Source organism: Manacus vitellinus, unplaced genomic scaffold (assembly GCF_001715985.3).
Source record: "Manacus vitellinus isolate BGI_N305 unplaced genomic scaffold, ASM171598v3 scaffold_41_pilon, whole genome shotgun sequence".
NCBI classification, from domain to species: domain Eukaryota; kingdom Metazoa; phylum Chordata; class Aves; order Passeriformes; family Pipridae; genus Manacus; species Manacus vitellinus.
Window position 1 is genome coordinate 925,023 of NW_021940545.1, and position 21,143 is coordinate 946,165.

The window sequence follows — 21,143 nt, forward strand, 5'->3', positions numbered from 1 at the left end:
AAGGGAAGGGAAGGGAAGGGAAGGGAAGGGAAGGGAAGGGAAGGGAAGGGAAGGGAAGGGAAGGGAAGGGAAGGGAAGGTCTTGTAGGATCTGCAGAGCATGTCATCACATTGTGTGATGGCTTGTAGAAAAAAATAATAATTAAAACCATGGGCTCCCTAATTGGACGAGCCAAATTCCCCATCACAACCCAGCTGACTCTGCCTCACGGGGAGAGGGGTCTGAATCCCTCCTGCTCTTGCCTGTCCCAGCAGCTTTGCTTTGCACACCCTGTCCCATTTGGGATCAGGAGGGAAGGGCAGAGCTCTGGCTGACAGCACCTGGAGCTGCTCCTTCCACAGGATGGCTCCAAGATTTTGTTTGCAGGCAGTGGCACCAGGAGTCCATTCACTCCTTTTTATTGCAGGGCAGATTTGGGGGCAGCTGAGCTGGCCAAGTGTCCCTTTCTGCTCAGGCCAAAGGGAATGAATTCCCTGGAGTCATCCCTGGCCCAGCCCATTAAGGATTCTCTGGGAGTGTTGCTGCTGCACAGAAGCAGCACTGGGATCAGAACACTTTTCATCTATACTGATCTTGTCTTTACAGTGCCCCTTTCACTGCCAATGATCCCAAAAGATCTGCCGAGAATCTACCCACCCCTTTGGCCTTTTATATCCTCCTGGGGACTCCCAGTGCCTCACCCAGACTCAAATATTGATGGGAAAGACCCACATCCATGGGCTTTGTGCCACAGCTGGTTCTGTGGGAGCAGCCCCGAGTCCCTGGAGAGCTCTCACTACAATAACACAATGTTTATTGTGTTTTCCAGCAAAATAACAACATCACATTTTAGCCTGGCTGCTGTGCTGCTGTTCTTCAGTGTGTTGTTATTCAGGCTTTTGAAAATTCAAGTCAACTTGAAAACAAAAACATTGTTTTAAACCACAGTGTTTTGTTTTGTAAAAAACAAACAAACAAAAAGACCAATTACTTGAAGGGTGTGAACTCCTCAGAATTTACTCTACACTTTTCACTTGAAACAATTTACTGTCTTTGCTTTCCACTGGATCAGAATTAAACTTAAATGTCAGTAAATAGAGCTACTCGTTTGAGAAGAGATGATACATTTCATTTGTAATATGTGTGTGGCTGGTTAAATCTACTGAAAATATTGCTGTCCCTAATTATCAGTGAAAAGTATTCACACTTTTAGTCAAGACATCACACTTAAATTTCTTGTCATTTATATGTTGCCAATCACCTTTTTCACCTGTTTCCAAAATACCTTACAAAAAATACAGTTGTGTTTGCCCCAGCACTGGCTGCATTTATGGTGGGATTTGCTGTTGTCTGTACACATGGACTGAGTTTCCATTAATTTTATTCCTGCCCACAAGTGCAGAGCTGAGCACACAGGACTCACAACCCCTCGTGCCCCATGAATGGAGCTGGATATCCTGGCCAGGGAACCCTGTGGTGGTGGATCCTGATTTTTCATAGGGGTTACTAAGGAAACAAATGATCTGCTGTATTTTTATACTGCCCTGACCCAGTCCAGGCTGTAAGTGTCATGATTTAACAGCAGTCCTGCTGTGAGTACATGACACCATCCCTGGGAGCAGATGGGGCTGGCACAGTGACATGGGAAGGGAAGAACCTAAAGAATTTTACTGGAGCAGATTTTAAGGTATAAAGGTTGGGATTAATATCCCCCAAAGTGCTTTATCAGTATTCCCAAGTGTGAGGATGAAGCAGGAAGGCACAAACAGTCTCTGCAAGAGACTCTCCTTGTGACAAACCCCCCCTGCCTGGCTGCCATATGTCCCTCAGAGCCCATCCCAGCCTAGAACTGGCTCACGGGACCACCTGAGGTCCATCCAGCTCTGGGTTCAGTGCAAACTGCCTCTTCCAGCTCCAGTTTTTCCTTTCCCAGCCTGGCTGAGCCCAGCATAACTCATTTGCACAGATCCGTGCAATCCCTCTGGGACAGGAGCCCATTTGTAAGGCAATGTTATTCCTATGCCATGCTTTTAACTCCGAGGTTGTTATTGATAATGACTTCCTCTCACACAGGCTGAGCTTCACTGACAGCAAAGGGCTTCAAACAGAATTGATGGTGTCACTGGGTGACGAGGAAAGAGGCTTTGGACAAACCAGCAACATTCCATGCTCAGATTAAGAGGTTCTGGTCTCTAGTAAATGTTCAGGCTCCCAGATAAGCTGCCATTACAAATCTTTGCCTTTGACAGTCTTTTCCACCCACCCCTTCTTTTGCCAGTGCTCTGCTGGGGGAGAACATTTGCCTGGCAGTGCCAGATAAATTCCATTTCTGCAGAGCAAACTCCAGCCCTGGTGCAGGGTAACCTCTGTATCATCTCCCAACAGCTCTCTCTGGAAAAGTCCTAATCACCTCCTGACTAAAGCCAGATACTGGGACACTGAATTAGCTCTCTCTGTCTTTAAAAGCAAAAGTCTGGGATGCAGGAATTTGAGACTCCCCTTCCTCAGGCTGTTAGGACCCTAACAAGGACAAATCTCAAGAAGAGAATAATATTCATAGTAAGCAAAGGCCAGAATTTGTGAGACAAGGTGCTGGTACCTCCAAGTATTCGTACCAAGCTGAAAACCCTTGCTAGTGGTTCAGAGAGAACCTCATCGAGATGGAAAAAAAAATCCAAGCACCACCTTGGGTTCACAGGGCCACCTCAAAACTAAAATACTCAAGCACCAAGGGGAAAAACAGCTTATAAAAGCTTTTTGCAGCTTCCTTTTTTCCCCTCGGATCAGTTCTAAGTGATTATGGGCAGCTCCATGACCAACTCCTTTGCCTGAATCCCAGACTTGTACAAGGAGTTTGAAACACTGCCCCAGGAGCTAAAGGACCCACCTGCCACTGCTGGTTACCTCAGACCACAACTTCCCGAACCTGACTCAGTCACAGGATGTTGTCCCAAGAGGTTCTCAGTCCAGGTGACATGGACAGTAAAATCTCACTACCAAACTGCCCTCATTTTACCTCTTTCCTCCTCAAAACTGGGACTGATTGTTGATTCTACGTTTCCCCATCTTTAGACAGCACTTCCCTCCTCAGAGTTGCCTGACATTCCCCTTCCAGCCCCTGATTCCACTGAGGCACCCTGGGCTTGGAAGTCCTCCCTGAAGAATCTCAGGGTGTTTAAATACCCTCCCCATGCTGGAAGAGCAGCAGGAAGAGCTGCCAGCTCCTCCTCACCCCCGGAACAAAGGAATGGGCTGCAAGAGGTGAAATGACCTCATGGTGCCAGGACTTTTAGAGCCACCCTCCTCCCAATCCAGAGCCTGGGAGGTCCCTGTGGGAAGGAGCCTGGAGGCCTCTGTGGCCATCCATGCACTCACCCACCTTTCCACACTCTGGAAAGCTGAGGCCCAGCGCTTTTCCAGATTTATTGTACATGGACACAGCCTTCTTTCATCACCTGCCACAAGCACCCCCCTAGGAGGAAACTGGGAATGGGCTGAAGAGATCTCCTGATCTGCCCATTACACAGCTCTGGTTAAGCTGTTAAACAGCTGCTGGGCTGCAAGAGGCACAACAGCAGTTTCTGTATTTTTCCTCTTTGAGCTCCTTTTGCAAATATGTGTCCTGCACCACGTGCAAATCATTCAGCTCCAGCACGTGCTGGTTTATGGGACACAGTAAGACCTGGACACTTCACAGCCTCCATTAAAAAGCAACACCACAGCAATACCTAAAATAGCACAGTTACAGCCAATTATTAATACAGAGGAGAAATGGGAAAAGATGTGTGCCATGAATTTTGATCACAGGAAACAGGACCACGAGAGACCTCAGGAATTCCTTTAATCCATTCCTTTTTCCCATGGATCAATTCTAAGTGATTATGAGAAGCTCCACAACTGATTCCTTTGCCTGAATCCCAGACTTACAAAAGGGGTGTGAAACACTGCAACAGGAGCTCGAGGACCCATCTTTTAGTGCTGGTTATCTCAGAGCACAACATCCCACCTGAGAAGGACAAAGGACCCTGTTCTCAGTCCAGGTGACACTGGCAGTAAAATCTTTCTCCAAACTGCACCTCGTTTTACCCCTTCCCCCCTCAAAACTGTAACTGATTCTTGACAGATCCTTACCTGTTGCTTCCACCATCCCTTCCAGGATGACCACAATTTCAAACTCCTCCTTCTCCAGCTGGGTACGAGACATCTCCCAGAAGGGGCTTTTCTCATTGATCTCGTGTGAGATGATCAGAGGCGACACCAGGAACAACCTGTCATCTCCAGTGTCAAATCCCACGTTGATGTCCGTTTGGTTCAGGGGAATAAACTCTCCTTCTTTGGTCTGTTTGGACTTAATCAGTTTGGCTCTAATGGAAGCCTCGACAATGTGGGAATTGCGGAGGTCTCCAACCCGGAACATGAGACAGAGCTTCTCGTCCCTCATGGAGATCACGGCGTTGTTGGAAAACATGAGGGTTTCAGCCCTTTTCTTTGGTTGGCTGATCTTGACGAACATGCAGCCCACCATGAAGGCGTTGACGATGGAGCCCAGGATGGCCTGGATGAGGAGCAGCACGATGCCCTCGGGGCACTTCTCCGTGATCACCCTGTAGCCGTAACCGATCGTCGTCTCCGTCTCGATGGAGAACAGAAACGCGGACACAAACCCGCTGAGGTTTTCCACGCAGGGGATCCAGTTCTCATCTTCCAGGTGGTCCAGGTCTCCCCGGATGTAGGCGATGAGCCACCATATGAACCCAAAGAACAACCAGGTGATGGTGTAGACCATGGTGAAGACCAGGAGGTTGAAACGCCACTTGAGGTCCACGAGGGTGGTGAAGAGGTCGCTGAGGTAGCGGTAGGTCTCCTGCACGTTGCCGTGGTGGACGTTGCACTTGCCGCTCTTCTCCATGTACCGCTGCCGGGGCTTCTTCCCCTCGGCCGAGATGAGGCGCGTCCGGTCGGTGGCGATGGGGACATCGTCCCGAGCCTGCTTGGGAATCTTCTTGGGCTCCCTGGAGGTCACCCCGATGTCCATGTCCTGGTTCATGAAGATCCTGGAATCTCCAGCCATGGCTGGGCTGCAGGACAAAGAAATGCGGTCTAAGATGGAAGGAAAATCGCTGAGACAAACCCCCGTTTGTGTCACTGTCTGAACCATTAGACCTTGTTCTGGGAAACACTTTGAGAGGGTTCAGCTCTTCTCCCCCAACAGCCACTAGTTAAATATGATGCTGCTAAGTTAAATATAATAAATGTAAATAAATAATACAGCAAATATATAAATATAATAAATACACAAATAATTATATGATATAAAATAATTATCTATAATATGGATTATAAATAATATATAGTTAATATATCTATAATATCTATAATATCTATAATATCTATAATATATAGAGAGAATATATATAATTGTATTATATGTAATTAATGATATATAATTATATACAAATAATTATATAAATAATACAACATATATATAAATATAATGAATATATAAAATATAAACAATGATATATAAATAATATGACAAATATATAAATAATGATATAAATAATATAACAAATATGCAGATATAATAAATATATATAAGGATATAAATATATAAATAAATAATGACCCTGAGATGAGCTCTGTGGGTTAAAACTTGGTAGTAATAACACCAAGGTCAAGGGTTCAATCCCCTGAGTGTGTCATTCACTTAAGAGCTGGACTTCATGATCCTTGTGGATCCAACTCAGAAAATTGTGTGATATTCTGTGATATTCTGTGATTCTGTGAAATATAATAAATCTAAATCTAAATCAATACAATGATGTGAAGTTAAATAGTGATTTATTATCCACAGGCTCTTCAAACATCAATGAGCTGCCAGTCAGTCCTGGAACCTCAGAGAATTTGGTGATGGGCAAGGTTGGGAGTCAGGAAATAGTTAAACCTTGTAACATTTTCGGGGGTATTTTTTTGTCCTTAGATTTTTTTTGAACACCAAATTTGCTTGAGATCAGAACTAGGAACAAAGTCAAGATGCATCAACACGTCTGTTCAAGAGGGACTGGAGTTTTTTGATGCCTCAGGTTTTGGGTGCATATCAAGAGAAACCTTAGGAATAAACAGAAAATGCTGAGCACCACTGCCTACCTAAACCTCACCACAAGGCTAAATTATGCATGAAGGTTTCCCTCAGAGTCAGCAGAGAGAGGCGTCTCCAGGGATAATTCAGATTTCTGAAGTTTATTCTGTGAGCCGGGGCTTCAAATGTGAACCAGACCTTGAATGGAGCATCTGGAATTCCACATGGGCCGGTGTGATGGATCCAGGCCTGCTGTTAGTGGGATCTCAGAACTCACCCCTGACATTAGACAGAATCACCAGGCACTTATTAAAATCCCACTGCCCACATGCAGAGACACAAATAAATAACACAAAATGATGGCTGCAATGATTTTTGCAGGTTATAATGTAACATCCTGTTTACTAAGATGATTAGATACTCCTTTAAAAAATGAGAATCTTGACTCTGGATGCAGGGCACAGACAAAATCTCCATCAAAGACTCCCTAAGCAGCCTTAGGGATATCAAAGATAGAGCAGCAATATTTTCTATGGCATTCATTCTCTGCATTGTCCTCTGCAAATCCTATTAAAACCTAACTAAATCTATTACTGCTCCCTCTATCTTTAATCTTCTTATGCTCCTGTGAATGAGAAAAGGTGTAGAGCTACAATTAAGAGTATCTTGGGAAAGACAATTTTAAGACCGAGCAAAGCAGCTTCATCTTTTCGGTATTAAAAAGCACGAAGGGTGGGCGGGAAGGAAGCAGAGGCAGGATGAATAAATGAGGCAACAAATTTCCACTTCCATTCTGCTGCAGCCAAGTCTGGTTAACAGCAAGGAGTTACTCTGAGCCCTTGGATAAGTCACCATCAATCGTGACTCCAAGGAAGCAGCCGGTTGCTGGAACCATCCCCGCTGGCCCTGCTCGCAGGAGCCCAACCATCTGTCCCAGCCCAGCCCCAGAGCTGCTGCACGCTGGCACATTTGCCTGCTCAGAAGGTTTTGGGCCAGGGCTGAGCCAGTGCAGCCACAGGAAGGGGGAAACAATAGGGGATCAATAGTGCTGGGATGATCAGTTAGGAGGGATCAGCTTTGCCACCCCACTGCAGTGATCCCGGATAACCCCAGTGTTGGGTGTTCCCTTTCTCCAACAGCAACACCGAGGATTTGGACAGAGTATTCACCCCCACCTCTGTTTCCATCCCTCCTAGAGGCAAGACTCCCGAGAGCTGGCTCATGGGGGATTTAGACACATCTTTTTTCACTGCCTGTTGCAATGGGAATCTCCCGACCCCTCTGCATGGTGGTGTTTGTCCCCACACACGTGTAAAGTGCCTGCCAGAGGCTGTCAAACAGTAACTATCTGTCAAATAATAACTATCTGTCAAATAATTTGTATCAATAATGACATTGACTCTCACTTCACATGGCAGAACAATCACACACTTTTTTACCCCCTCTTTAATAGGAAAAGAAGCCTCCCATCCTCTACCTGAAAGGGAATCAGGTAGCAAAGAACCTCTTTGCTTTCCTCTTGTGAAGATCCCTCTTGATATATGTTTGCATTGATTGATTAATCTAAAATTACTCCTTTTGGATAAAAAGCTTTTAATCAATCTAAATGTAAAACCAGGTAAGTGTAGCATGTTTTCAATTTTAAAAGGACTGCTTTAAAGATAATTTTATTATAAAAGTTATGTTTGAAGCTGAGTTTCACTGGCACTAAGCCAGAAAAAGCAGTTTCAAGACATTAATCTAGTGTAAGGTTTCATCTTCTAGGTTCATACCAAAGAGACCAAAAGGATCTGAAAACATATTAAAAAGAACAGAATAAAAACAGTCTAAAAGCCTAAATCCCTGGAAATATCACTCTGGTGGAGCAGGCAAGAGGAACTGCCCCTTAATGAACGTACAGAGAAACCTGCTTTGACTAAACAGTCCAAGGACTGGCAACATCCCTTTTGTAGTGCTACTGATCTCCAGCAACAGGGCAACTGAAATCTTTCTGGAAACCTTCAGGAACACCTTAGAAGTGATCCATTAAAGCAGGAACATTCCTACTGGGTAAGAACTTCACTGGCAGCTTCAGTGGCAACACAATTCCTGCTGATGTTGAATCCTAAACTCTCCCCCCGTACGAGAAGTGTAACCTCAGTATGTGGTTACTGGACATAACTGAGCAGCTGAATTTTTGCTTTAGATTCTTTAAAAAGAATGATCTTGGTCAGCAGTTTGAGCACAGCTTTGGGTGGCTGCACACCAGCCAGCTCTCTGCTTCAAATGATTTTCTCCAAAAGTATTTTCTCTCTAATTCTGAGCAAATCACTGCTTTCCCCTCTACCTTAATTCCCCAATGGTAAAATTTGTGATATGGGCATGAACAGTCTGTGAGATCCCAGGCACAAGGAAATTTGCTGTCACTCCCTTATTATTATTTTAACTGCCCTGGAAACTTTAGCACACAGGACAAGATGCTCAAAAAGGAGCACTGTAAGGACTTGGTTAACTCCTTCCCTGTGTAATAAACTACCACTGCTGCCAAGCATAAGCATCTTTCCCACAAACAGGTAATATGTGCCAGCATCTCCCAAAGGCTCAGCCTGCAGTCTATAGATCCCTGCCCCTCCAGCACAGAGATCTGGGAGGCCAAACTGTCTCTTCCAGTCACACCCCCCGTCCTGTTCCTCTGGCATTTCCCATCTTTGGTTAAATGAGGCCAGGATAATAAAAATGTCACTTTTTACAAAGCTGCCTTCCTTGAGGACAGGCTGCTGCCCAAGGAGCTGTGAGTCAGTGCATTATCACCCTGGCAGAGAGGCTCTTTATCAGCCTGGCTGTTGTTGAGCCGCTGCCCAGATGACAGAGCGGGGCCGGCAGTGACATTTTGGGCTCTCAGATCTGCTGAGGAGAGTCAGGTTGGGCTTAGGGGAGAACCTCTGGCAGAGCTGCTCCAAGCCCTGCCTGGCAGAGCTGAGGTCCCTCCTGACAGCTCCAGCAATTTGCTGAAGACATTGCAGAAGGTAAAACATGAAAAGTCTGCAAGAAACTTTTTTCCCTGCTGACCAGGCGACTTTTTTTCCCTTTAACCATTTCTGATCTCGCTGAAGTGAACACCAATTTAACTGGAGATAGGATTTGTTGCTGGAGAGGACTAAACTGGAGTCAGGAGGCGTTTAACGACATGAATTTGTCATCAAATTTGTGTAAAAACAGACTTCTTTTGTTTCTTTTAAACCTGATGCCTGTGTTTTCTCTCATTATGAGAATAATTGAGCAACTGTTCTTTAGCAAACCTCCCACATCTTCCCAAAACAGAATTTTACTTAACTCTGTCATTTCCAGACAATGAACCCTGTACTACTCAACAAACAATCAATAATACTAAACAGATATTACTGGAAAATCTGACCTGGTGGTTTTGCTGCCCTTTGGCCCACACCATATCAAACAAAGACAAGGTTGCTGTGCCCAGGTTCCTCTGGGCCACATAATTCTTTTTTGGGTTACACTGCTGCAAGAGAATGAAATTCTTAACTGGCAGGCACTGATAATATGGGAAAGGTGGCAGAAGAATAAAGCAAATGAAAGCAGCAGCACCCAAAGAGAATAAAAGAGTTGGCTGCTGAACATTGAGTGGTAGTGGAAAGATGAAGGAAGAAGAAGAAATCTTACGAAAAAATGGCCTTTGACACCCTGAGGATAAATGACTGTTAGACAGGTACTGACTTAGGTGGGGCTTTGATTTCCCTGAGAAAGGCACCTTTCCCTCTATCCTTTTATTTACTTTTACTTACTTTTATTTCCTGCCTGTGTATGACTGAGACTGAACAGTCAACACCCCCAACACCTTTTGACACATGCAAGAAGAAAGGCAGGTAAATTTTGTGTAAATCACGTAATCTTTTGCTTTTCTGACTTCACATTAACAGAGATTGTGGTGGTGCCTCTTTGGGAAGTGCCTGGGGATCCACAGGTGGAGGGGGGGCTGAGAACGAGTTTGCTGTTCAAAACCAGGGCAAAAGCTTGAAAGAAACTGCACAGGAAGGGAGACCTGGGGCACTTCACTAATAAATGGGGCTCAAAAGCTTCCTCAGCCCAATATTTCCTGTTCATAACCTCACCCAGCACTGAGGGGGGACGATGCCCCTCATTTCCTCTGCGTTTTTGGTGTCTCAGCACTGCTTTCATCACACAAAGGAGTTCCTCTGGGGCTGGAGGAGACCCCCCCAGTACACAGACTGGGTGACTGATGGTCCTCATGGAGCAGGAGGACTCTGTGCTTGTCCCAGAGCTGGGCTGCTGATGGCTCCTGTCTGCCCAGAGTCCATTTGGCTCAGAAACACCCAAACAGAAGGTGTTCTGTCTTTCCAAACAAACTCCCTCTGGCCAGGGAGCTAATATGACACAAAGAAAGAGTCCATGGGCATTTGTACTTTAATTTTACCTGCTAATTACCTCCCAATCCATCCTTCTCCCCAGCAATGCTGGATAGTCCCAGCTCTAATATCCCTGAGCCCTTTCATTGTCATTTGTGAGGTACCAGTGGGACCCTTCCAATCCCAGAGTATCCAAGTGTTTCCCAGCATTCAACACAGGTTTCACAGGCTTTCAAATTCTATTTATGTATTTACCAAGAGCTGTGGAATAAGGAAATGTTCTATATCCCATATTTCAAGATGGGGAAGTCAGTCACAAAGATGCTTCTTCCAGACTCATATTAGGAGTCTGTGGCAGGGCAGGGAATTAAATTTAGCATTTCCAAAATCCTAAATGAGTTCCTGTAATCACTGTACAACTCTTTTCTCCTTTCCCCACTCCAGCAGCAGTGAATACAGTCCCTGCCTGCTTCAGGTGTGTCTAAAGATTGCTCTGCAGAGCCTACACAACCTGATCTATCAGCATGAATAACTAGGAAGATTATTTCTAGTGCCAAGAAAGACAGTTTCTGTTCTCTCTACAGATTTCAAATAGATTTTTCCCCCATCTATGGACTGAAGCATAAAAAATCCCACAGATAACACGAGCTCTCAGTTGCCTCAAATATAATAACTTCAGACCTATGCAGAAAAGACCAGAGAAACTAAACTGATGAGAAGATGCACTGGGGTAGGGTTTTTTTACAGAAAAAAAGAGATGAAAATTAGAAAATGCCTTTTGAGTTGTCATAATGATCCTGGTGTACAGGCTTTAACAACTTGTTATAGCACAAAGACTGAAGAAAATGGAGTTTCTACAGGATAAAAGGTATCTCCTACTTGCTGTGCCACAACTGCATAGGGTGGATGGGAGGATAAAATCCAGGTAACTCTCAGTTAATTATCTTATACTTCACTGCATTAAAAAGTCCCTGTGCAAAGGATGCAATCACAATATTATGCTCCTAGGTGTTTTTCTTAAGTTAGAACAGATATTTTCTCTACCAACAAATAAAACCTGAAAATAAACCAATTTGATCCTTCCACCTCCAAGGGGGTGACTCTGCCTGAGGCACTTTGCAGTCTCTCTGTCTCTGCCCTCTCACCCCAGTCTCTATTTTTAGGGGCACCTTATGGCATCACTGAAAATGTGACTGTTGTCTTTCACCCAACACTGAACAAAGAAAAAGAGACACCTTTGTCCTGATAAGACACTCCTGTCTCTGCTGCTGTTTGCACACAGCAAACATTGTGAATATTGGGGAAAGCAGAACCTCGATTTTAAGGGAAAATTCTGCCCCAAGAGCACAAACATTCCTGTTCTCCATTGTTTAGGAATTCACCATTACAGCACCTGAGAATCACTCTGTAATTGGCAGCTGCCTTAAAAAAATACAATAAAATTGTTTGTACCACTTCACACTTCCCCAGTACCTTGCATCCAAAGAGTTCACAGATGAACTGACCAAACCCAGGCTCTTTTTGCCCCAAGGCCTTCAACCCACTGCAGACAAGGGTCACAGAGAGACAAACCAACCTCACACAAACTGCTGGGGCAGTGCCAGTGCTCACCCCACACGTCCAAGGGCCTCTTCTGACCTCAAACCCAACAGAAAGTGGGTGACTTATATAAAGAGTCTGGAGATTTGCCTCAGAACATGACTCCAAAACTCTGTTTGCCTTTTTTTGGCAAATAATTGGGCTGGAAATTTCCAGAGATGGAGAATATTCCCCCAACACAAACACTCTCCCCACCTGCCACAGGAGATGCTGGTGGTTTGGACTGGTCAGAGCACAGGTGAGAGAAGCCAGTTTGGTTTCCCTCTCAGCTGCTCTGCTACAAACCCAAGGTCTACCTAAAAGGGGTAGGAGGAAGGAGCTGCGTGATGCCAGAATCCCCAAAATCAGATGGTAAGTTTTTTGGGACAGGGCCACTTTCTGCCAGTTCTTCATTGGCTCCTGAAACTCTCCAGTCAAAGCCAAGGGAGCTGTACAAAAGTGAGCATGGGGCTGCCACCCAGCATGTGCTGAGACAAACTGGAGAGCTCCAGGCATCTTTGTGAGGGATGCAACAGGACATGGATAAAAAAATCAGTCATGTTTTACCTCCCAGAGCCATGAACCCCTCAGGGATTCCCAGTGCAATACATTCCCTGTCCCCTCTAAGGGCTGAACGTGCCCCTTCATCGGCTGAAGACTGGGCTCCAGGGCTCTTTAAACTCTCAGCTCATGGGCAAGTATCCTGATTATGAAAGAATTTAATCTTTGACTCCAGATAAGGATTATGGAGTCACTCCATGCATTTCAGGGCTGCTGACTGATCAGTCTCCCAGTGCCCTTTGCATTCCAGTGATCTCCTCTCACCCGAGCAGGGTGGATTTTTTAACGTGTATTCCTGCAGAATCCCTTTCTGAGATCTGACGGTGCTTTTGCCCAAGACCGACATCCCATCCCTGGTTTCCCACACAGTTGCCTGGCGCTGGGGAGTTGGACAGCGGCACAGCTCCAGCTCCCATCGCGGCGGGTTTGGGGAGTCTGGCGCTCGGCTGACCCAACATTTCACCTCAGTCCTCCTGCCTGCTGTGCTCCCGGTCCTTGGCAGCCAGCGGAGCGCAGGAGGGAGCTGGGATAACAAAGGAAATGCGGTGACTTACTCGCTACGAGCGGCTCCGCATCAGTGTCGCGCCCTCGGGGGCAGCCGGGCGGGAGCGGGGCGAGGGAAGCGTGGCTGGAGCAGCGGCCGGTCCATGCCATCACCGGCGAGCTGGGCTCGTCCTCGGGTCCCCGCGCTGCCTCCTGCCTCCTTCCCTGACAGGAGAGAACATTTACGTGGCACTGAGGATGAGGATGCCCACACCCCTGTCCCCGGGTATCCCTGATTTCCCTGCTCTGCTCCAAACCCTCCGCTGATGCGGAGATACTTTTGCCTCTCCTCTGCCTGCCTGTCCCTGCTCCCGCCTCTCCCGTTCCAAGGGATTCTTGGCGGTATAAAGCTTTTTAAGGGCTGGGGCAGAGGGGAGGGAGGGGAGGCTGCGTGTGACGGCGCCTTATCTGTTGTGAATGAGCCGGAGCGGAGGKGGGGAGGGAGGGTGAGGGAGGGGTTTGGGCGCTGCCGAGCGCGGGGAGGGCTGGTGAGGAGGGGGAGAGGCGAATCCGAGCCCTGGAGCTCGGGATCACAGGAGCTTTGGGGCTGGGAAAGACCTCCGGCATCCTCGGGTCCGACCCGCGGGGGCTGCGCTCCCCTCGCACTCCCCCGAGCGCCGAGTTCCCTTCTCCTCCCGGGACCTCCTGTCCCGGATTTACTGGAGGGGATATGGGGTTTGAGGGGGTGGGGGCTGTGTTCTTGTGTTTTTAAAAGCACACAAACAGAAAGCAGTTCCCAAAACCAGGAGGGAGCCGCACATTTCAGAGACCGCGTGTGTCCATAGTCATCGGCACTGGGGGAACTCTCTCATCCAGGCTGGACCAAGGATTTGGGAAAAGTGGGGACAAAGAGGGCCAGTATGATTCCTCTGGCACGCTCCCCTTGCCTGTCAACCATCAAGCTCCTGCCGTGGTGTTTGCTGATGGAGTTGTGGTGTTTTCCTGGGATTCATCCAGGGAATGCTCTCAAAGTTCTTCAGTGCTTTGCTGTATTCTTTTATCTTTTTCTTTTTTCTCCTTTTTTTTTTTTTTATCGTTGATAATACCACACTGTCTCCTCAGCTTAGTAAAATATTTTCTTTTCTGAAAAGCAAATGTCAGGCCAGCAGCAGATATGAGCCAGACCTGCCTGGTGACTGCAGGTTGCCTCCAGGCTTTGTTGTCCTGTTCCCCTGATCCTGTCCTCCTGTCCTCCCTAATTCTCTGCTCTGGGACCACATTCATTACAGCCCATCGGAAATGCTTTCACGGATTTATCTGGTCAAGAAAAGAGAACTTCTCAAAACCAAAGCACTGCAGGAATGTGTCAGTATAGTTGGAATATTAAAGCTATTTTTCCCACATTCTGCTTTGAATGATTTTCAGTTTACTTTTTTTTAAATTACACTATCACTAATGAAATACGTCAGCAGTGGAATGGCATTTTTGTTTTACTGTGTGGACGTTTTGTAACCCATTATTTGCATTCCTTTTTTTTTGAACAGGTTAAAAATGGAACTAGTGGAGCTTCCTGTAGATCATAAAACCTGTTTCTGATCAGGTTAATTCTAGGCTACATTAACACCTTATTATGGAAACTAGACTGGAGAAATGCACAGACAGAGAGGGAAATAACCAGAGATTTGAATATTATGAATAATCATATTGCCTAGGGGCTGGGTTAAGAAGCCCATCTCCATAAACACACACCTTTTATCAGAATTCTTCTCTGATCTTTATGTGGAATCACAGAATCAGAAAATATTAAGGTTGAAAATGACGTCCAAGTTCACGGAGCCCAACCACAGAGGTTGGATCTGGCCAGCTGGGACAAGAATCTGGAGCCAGACCAAGGACTTAGTCCATTAAAAATTGGGTTTGCAGATGTAATTTTGCTTTTCCACTTGTTGGTTTGTATTTCCCACTCCAGCACCGTGTGGGCAGTGAGATGAGCCCAGCCAGCCTGGCTCCTGTTGTAGCATTAGCTGCAAACAGCTCCAAGGACTGAACCCAAATCAGCAGTGAAACCATTTGCAGTGAAAGCAAAAGGCCTGGTAATAAACTGCTGATTAAATCCTCTGAAATTATGTTACATCTTCTGCCTGCTCAGAGCTCTCAGGGATGCCTTTGCAGCAGTATTAGTTTTACCTTTTAGAAGTGTGTCCATGATAACGTTATAAAAGTGCAATTTGGGGAGTACATTAACAGTTTGGGTATTTTAACAAGCATTCAAACTTCCTTACAGAGTTCTAAGCAGTAATTCATCCAGTGTGAGAGTCAGTCCCCCCTAAAATCACAGTGTTGGCTTTCAGAGCAGGTCCCTGGATGCTGCTCCAGCAGCACTAAGGACAGTGCCACCTTCAGAACGGCCTCAGCTCGGCTTCCTCCTTCATTTCATCTCATTTAATAAGATTTAGAATGAATTTAGGAAATGGAGAAGGACCTTTCGTGCTGTCCAGCCAGCAACCCTGGAGGAACAGTCTCTGAAAGGCTGCAGAGCTGGTGTGTCATGGTCAAGGCAAGGAGAAGTCTTCCTTCCCACCTCCCCACACACTTATCCAACACATCCCGAGTCCACAGCCACGGACAGAGGGCCCAGGGGAGCAGAGCGGGCTCACGGTGTGGCCACTGCTGCGGGCAGTGTTTGCCCCACGGCTCCGCCTGGGAACGGCTCCGTGCCTCATGCAGCGCCAGTAACACCTTTTTTGGAGCACATTCCCTGTTTTCCTGACGGTGGAACTCTGACAGGCACTGCCATCTGCTGGCACCGGCCCTCCCAACCAGCCCTGCAGACACCACACCAGTGGGGTGCCGTGAGGGGTTAAAGCAGGGGCTGCATTTTCACAGCCCCCTCAACCCCTGAGGCTACAGAAAGTTCCATTTCCCCAACTTCCCGCACGTTTCCTTCAGCTGGGAAACGAGACCTCTCCCCTAAGGACGTTTGTCCACGAGCAGGTGGATAATTCTGACCCTTCTCCACCTCCTGGGGTTACACAGAGCTGTGCCCACACCCCTGCCCAAGTGCCAGCTCAGCGATTTCGCCCTGACCCACAGAGCCCACCCAGCACACACTGTGAGGGCGTTTTTGTGCCGTGGTTTCTCCCTGGCACAGGGGCTGGTGCCCCAGACACCTCTCAAAGCCACAAAAAAACAGGGCACTTGAGAGGTACCTACTTTAGTCAGCATTAGAGGCCTTTTAGGAGCCATTTATCTGCTCACCTGGGAGGCAGCACCTTCTCCCTGGCTCTGAGTCTCTGCAGCTTGGTACTTTGCTTCCTCATTCCTACACTGTAAATTAGTTTCATGTATTATTTCAACTGACATCTTCCAAATTGTACTGATTAAAGACAAGCCAGACCTAAAAACAGTTTTCCAGTTGGAAACCACCCTTCAGGCAGTCAGTGACATCACTGTGCCCTTGCTGAGCTGGGGAAAGAGTTGTCAATGGCCTCAAAAGTTTGAAATATGTTAAAGAGCTACAGGTATCTGCTACCTGCAGAGGGTGGACTTAACACCAAATGGCAGGACAGTTGGAGTGCCTTTGGACTCCTGTGGAAACGTGGAAATGCAGAGGGATTGCTGTTCTGTTCAGGATGGGATTCAGCACAGGCAGTGCCATTTAGGATGCACTGGGCTGAGTCCAAACAGCCACACCATTTCCCTTCTAACTGATACAGAGACAGGTAGTATCAGAAGGCAGCTAAAATAGACCTTTATGTTAGAGTGGGATGAATTATCTGATTCCAGCAGCATGGAGACACAAATTTCACTTCAGTGCAACATCTTAATGTTCCTGGGGGTGCTCACAAGCCCTGACAGCAGTGCTGCTCTGCTCAAAGGACACACAGGGTTGTTTACAGGGGGAATTATGGCAACTGTGGAGTGCTCAGCTCCTGGATTCACAAACTGAACAACAAGATGTGGGTAGAACAAATTCTAATCTTATTTTGATATAATTTCAAATTATATCTGGCTCGGAGAGTGATTTATATAACAATGTATATCAAAAGCTTTTATAAAATGAACAGTCTGAATTTCTGCAGGCTCCTGTAGTATGAAACAGGGCAGCCCAATTTTTGAGCTGCCATGAACCAAATGGGGAATTGCCTCCATTTTCCTGGCGTTTCATGGGACATAAACGAGCCCCTCCCTGATGACCAGAGACTGGCCTGGCACTCATTACCCGCAGGGGCAGTGTTAGGGTTCGTTATTACCCAAATAACTCATTCCCCAAAGGGACAGTGACCCCTGAGAGCCCAGGGCCGGGGGTACCTGCTCTGCAGTCACTGCAGGCTCTGCTCGTGTTGAGAGCAGAGGGAGCAGCAGTGCCTTCAGGGAGCGTTTTAATTCGTTGTGCAATTTGATCTCTGGAATGAGAGATGTCTCTTCCCGTTTGTCAACCACTAACCGACCATCCCACCAGAAGAAAACAGAGTTGTAAGAGGCAGTGCTGGAAACAGCGTCTAAGATTGTCTCCTCCACCTCCACCCTCCCCTGAGCCTTCAGCTGAGGCTCTGGGAGCCCTGATGTGACAGTCACCCACTCTGTCTCGTCTTCCTTTTGTGTTTTGGGGCTTATTCATCCCCCCGAATCCAAATGAGCCTTGGGGAGTAGGCACAGAGGCAGACAAGGGGAAGGAGAAGTTTCCGCAATAAACTCCCCCGCTCGGTGTGTGGAGGAGTGAGCTCTGCCACGGCCTTTGATGTGATAATGAGGAGCTGATGCTCACCCAGGGAACGAGGCAGCTCCTCTCTCTCACAGCTCCACGGGGCTGGAGCCTGGCACCGGTTCCCCGAGCTAACACTCATCCCGATCCTTCCCACCTTTTAACTTCTGGATTGCCCGTGAGTGGGTTAGTCCAGTTCTTACTGAACTGCTGTTATAATTAACACTAATTAAGCTGCAGGTGCAGCAGCAGAATCTGAGGCTGAAGGGCACTCAGGGACTAAACTTCCCACTGAGGCCCACGGGAGCTGCAGGGCAGGAAAGCACAGGCCAGGGGCCCTGTGTGCGAAGTGGCACACGTGTGCCATCTCCTCTGGGAATGAACCACCACGCCAGCTTCCAGCTCTGTTCACTGCCTGGGAGCTCAGAAACAGCCAAATCTACCAGTCATAGCATACTCTAATGATGGCAAATTCATGGAGACAATTTCCTTGTTAGGCTGTCACAATTCAAAAGGGTTTCTGACAGACGCAAAGGCTTTGGTTCTTTCAGGTGGGAATCTCATTTCACTGATTTCCCTCTCAAAAACAGGCAGGATGGCATGGGTGCATATAGGATATAACCAGAAAGTACGGTCTAAAATCAGCCACTAATTAACCCCGTTGTTGAAAAAGGATCTCACCTTTTCCCACAAAGGCTTGTGGCTTTCCCAGGAGACAAGAGGTCGAGCCAGCAACTCCTTCGTTTAACTAGGAGGAATCTTCCATCTGACTATCAAGTATCTATATCTAACTATAATCGAACTATGTGGGTATTTAGTTGATTCCAAAAGATTCCACAAAGTCTCTGCATGAGCATGAGGCAGCAGTGGGAGCTCAACCAAAGCCCTGTGTGCTCCCTTCCAGTCCTGGACTGTCTCCCTCTGGGAACCAACCATCCACTGAACATCACAGGGCAGAGTAACACAAACCAGCCTCTTCCAGCATATTTTTTCAAATGGGAAGAGTGTACAACAGCTCACAGACTCTGAATATTCTGAGTTGGGAGGGACCCCCAAGGATCCTTGAGTCCTGCTCCTCGATGAATGGCCTGTACAGGGATGGAACTCACAACCTTGGCATTATTGGCACCACATCCTGTGGCCACTTAGCAGAAAGCACAATCTGCAGGGCAAACCCAATTGATCCTAAAGATCAGTTTGAGGCACTGCATGTCAGCACACCTGGTTTATTTAACTGGCACATTTCAATCCTATTTGCAATCCACTCTTAGGAACTAAAAGCAACTCAGTCTCTGTTGTAGCAGGTCTTACACTCCGTTGCTCCCAGATCACTTCAGGATTCTCCTCAGCTCTACTCAGGCTGCAGAAAAGTGCCCTCCACTGACTCTGGGGCAGCCTTTTTATTGCAGTTTGATCCTCTGTGTGCAGCAGCCCTGGGTCACAAAAGCCTCTCTGCAGCCACAAATGGGCCCTGTACAGAGCAGCCTCTCCCCAGCGTCCCTTTCCCTGCATCCCTGTGCATCCAGAGCAGCTCTGGAGCCAGAGGGGCCTGTTGGAGAGGGAATCAGCAGGATGAGCTGGAAATAACCCCAGCAATTAACCCTTGGCTTCTCTGGCACAATCAGTGTGGGAGATCCAAGCCTCACCCCTTTGGGCCTGGCTGATGTCACTGGGAATGTGACACTCCAGCCATGGCTGAGCTGGGCTGGGTTGGAACTGGAGGGCTGAAGATGAAAATCTTTATCTTAAATTCACAATATAGATGGCTCAGTTTTAGGAAGAAACTCCACTGTACCTTGCACTGGGATCCTTTGGGTGGGAGAAGGGTGATCCACCCATCCAAACTGGGAATTCCTGCTGCCACAGTACAGGAGTACAGTGGCCACACGTGACACAGCAGACCCTGCACACTCTTTTCCCCTGAAAGGGCTGGAAATGCTCTACCAGGGGAATTTTTGCCTCATCATGTTTCCAGCACTTAGGCTGGGCAGTGGATCTCCTCTGCAATTCAGTTTTATTCTTTAGTAAGTTTTATTCCTTTGCACTCAACAGACCTTCCAGCCAATTTCTGAGATGCATTTTACACCTTCAAGGGAGGTTTTAAGAACAAAACCAATCATTCCATTCCTCCCCAAAGTGTCTGTGTCCAGTGAATAATTTGCATTAAATTCAAAAACTATCACTCTTCATTCGAAAACTCTACAAACAGTTACATAACTTGGAATTCCACATAATTTACTAAAATTAGTAAAATTTTCAGCAGCTTTTCAGTCATTGGGGAGCTTGAGAAAACCATTTCTAGAATTTTATTTGCAGGCCTTGCGGCAGCATTCAATATTTATAAGGAATTCCCTGTCTTGGTAGCAACAACTGACAGTTACGAAAAATAAGTACATCATAAAATGCATTAATATTTTAAGTCTAAGACTGCTGGAGGAAGATATTCCCAGCTTTTGCCTGGCTGGTTGATATTTAGTTCACACAAATAACTGACAAAAAGAGACATATCTAGGAGGGCACGGAGAGAGTGTATAAAAAACTGCAACAACGACAGTGAAAGATTTGTCTCTGTTTCCACAATAAATCATCAGCAGAATTAGGAAAAAAACCTTTTTTTGTTGTTTTTACTCCAGCCACTCATTCAGGGACCTCTGTTATGTGCTCAGATATTGCCTCACAATAAAACCCTTCCCCAGCCTCCAAATAAAATGTTGAGATTGTGCTGAATCCAGGATTTTCCACAAAAAAAATGAGGATAACTTGTGTTTAATGATGCAGCAGAGAGAGAAAAGATAAACCCTGATATTTCTGTAATAAAGTGGCTTTTTATGATCCCCCTGCATGTCGGGGCTGGCAGAGCTGGACTGGAGCCAGGGCTGTTTACGGTGCCAGCGTGCCTGTGCCGCGCTCCGGAGCATCTGCACAGTTTGTTCCTGCCGGGTTTGTGTCTCTGGAGCCAGCTGACCTTGAAACTCTCATCTGAGGGAAAAGAATAAGAGAAAAAATCAGCAGGCAGAGTCCCACCACCCCCTGTATATTCCTGTTATTGTCAGAATATTTTTCCTCTGCTCCGTTTGCACAGAAGCGACATCCAATAACACTGGAAATGTTCCTGCTGTCCCAGGAGAGGCATGTTCAGAGTCAAACCAGAGGAAATTAAAGACCTCTCAAGCAATCCCCCGGCACAGGTTCATAAATATAAAACTGCAGGCAGTGACTGGCTCCAGCTCCGAGGACAAAATGTGCTAAAACTCCAGGGTCCCTGCACTCCTGTGTTCCCTGCTCCTCACGGGGCTGGGCAGCTCCTGTCCCTCATTATCCACACCAACCAGACAGGATGAGGCATTTGCTGTGGGAATAACATTCCCTAGAACTCCCTGAAACAACATCTCAGCCT

General features: G+C 46.8%; 1 protein-coding gene across 2 annotated transcripts in view; it reads right to left on the reverse strand.

The window, feature by feature from the left end:
• Positions 1-21,143, reverse strand: part of KCNJ5 (potassium voltage-gated channel subfamily J member 5) — a 51,644-nt gene that overhangs the window by 8,042 nt on the left and 22,459 nt on the right. Inside the window, exons 1-2 of one of the 2 annotated variants that reach the window (XM_018078602.2) lie at positions 13,113-13,487; positions 4,111-5,057 (exon numbers count right to left, since the gene is read on the reverse strand). In XM_018078602.2, coding sequence (XP_017934091.2) covers positions 4,111-5,050 — 940 coding nt within the window. In that variant the 5' untranslated portion in view covers positions 5,051-5,057; positions 13,113-13,487. Of the gene's footprint in view, positions 1-4,110; positions 5,058-13,112; positions 13,488-21,143 lie in introns of those variants that run through there. The other variant, XM_029962117.1, reaches the window with a different exon arrangement.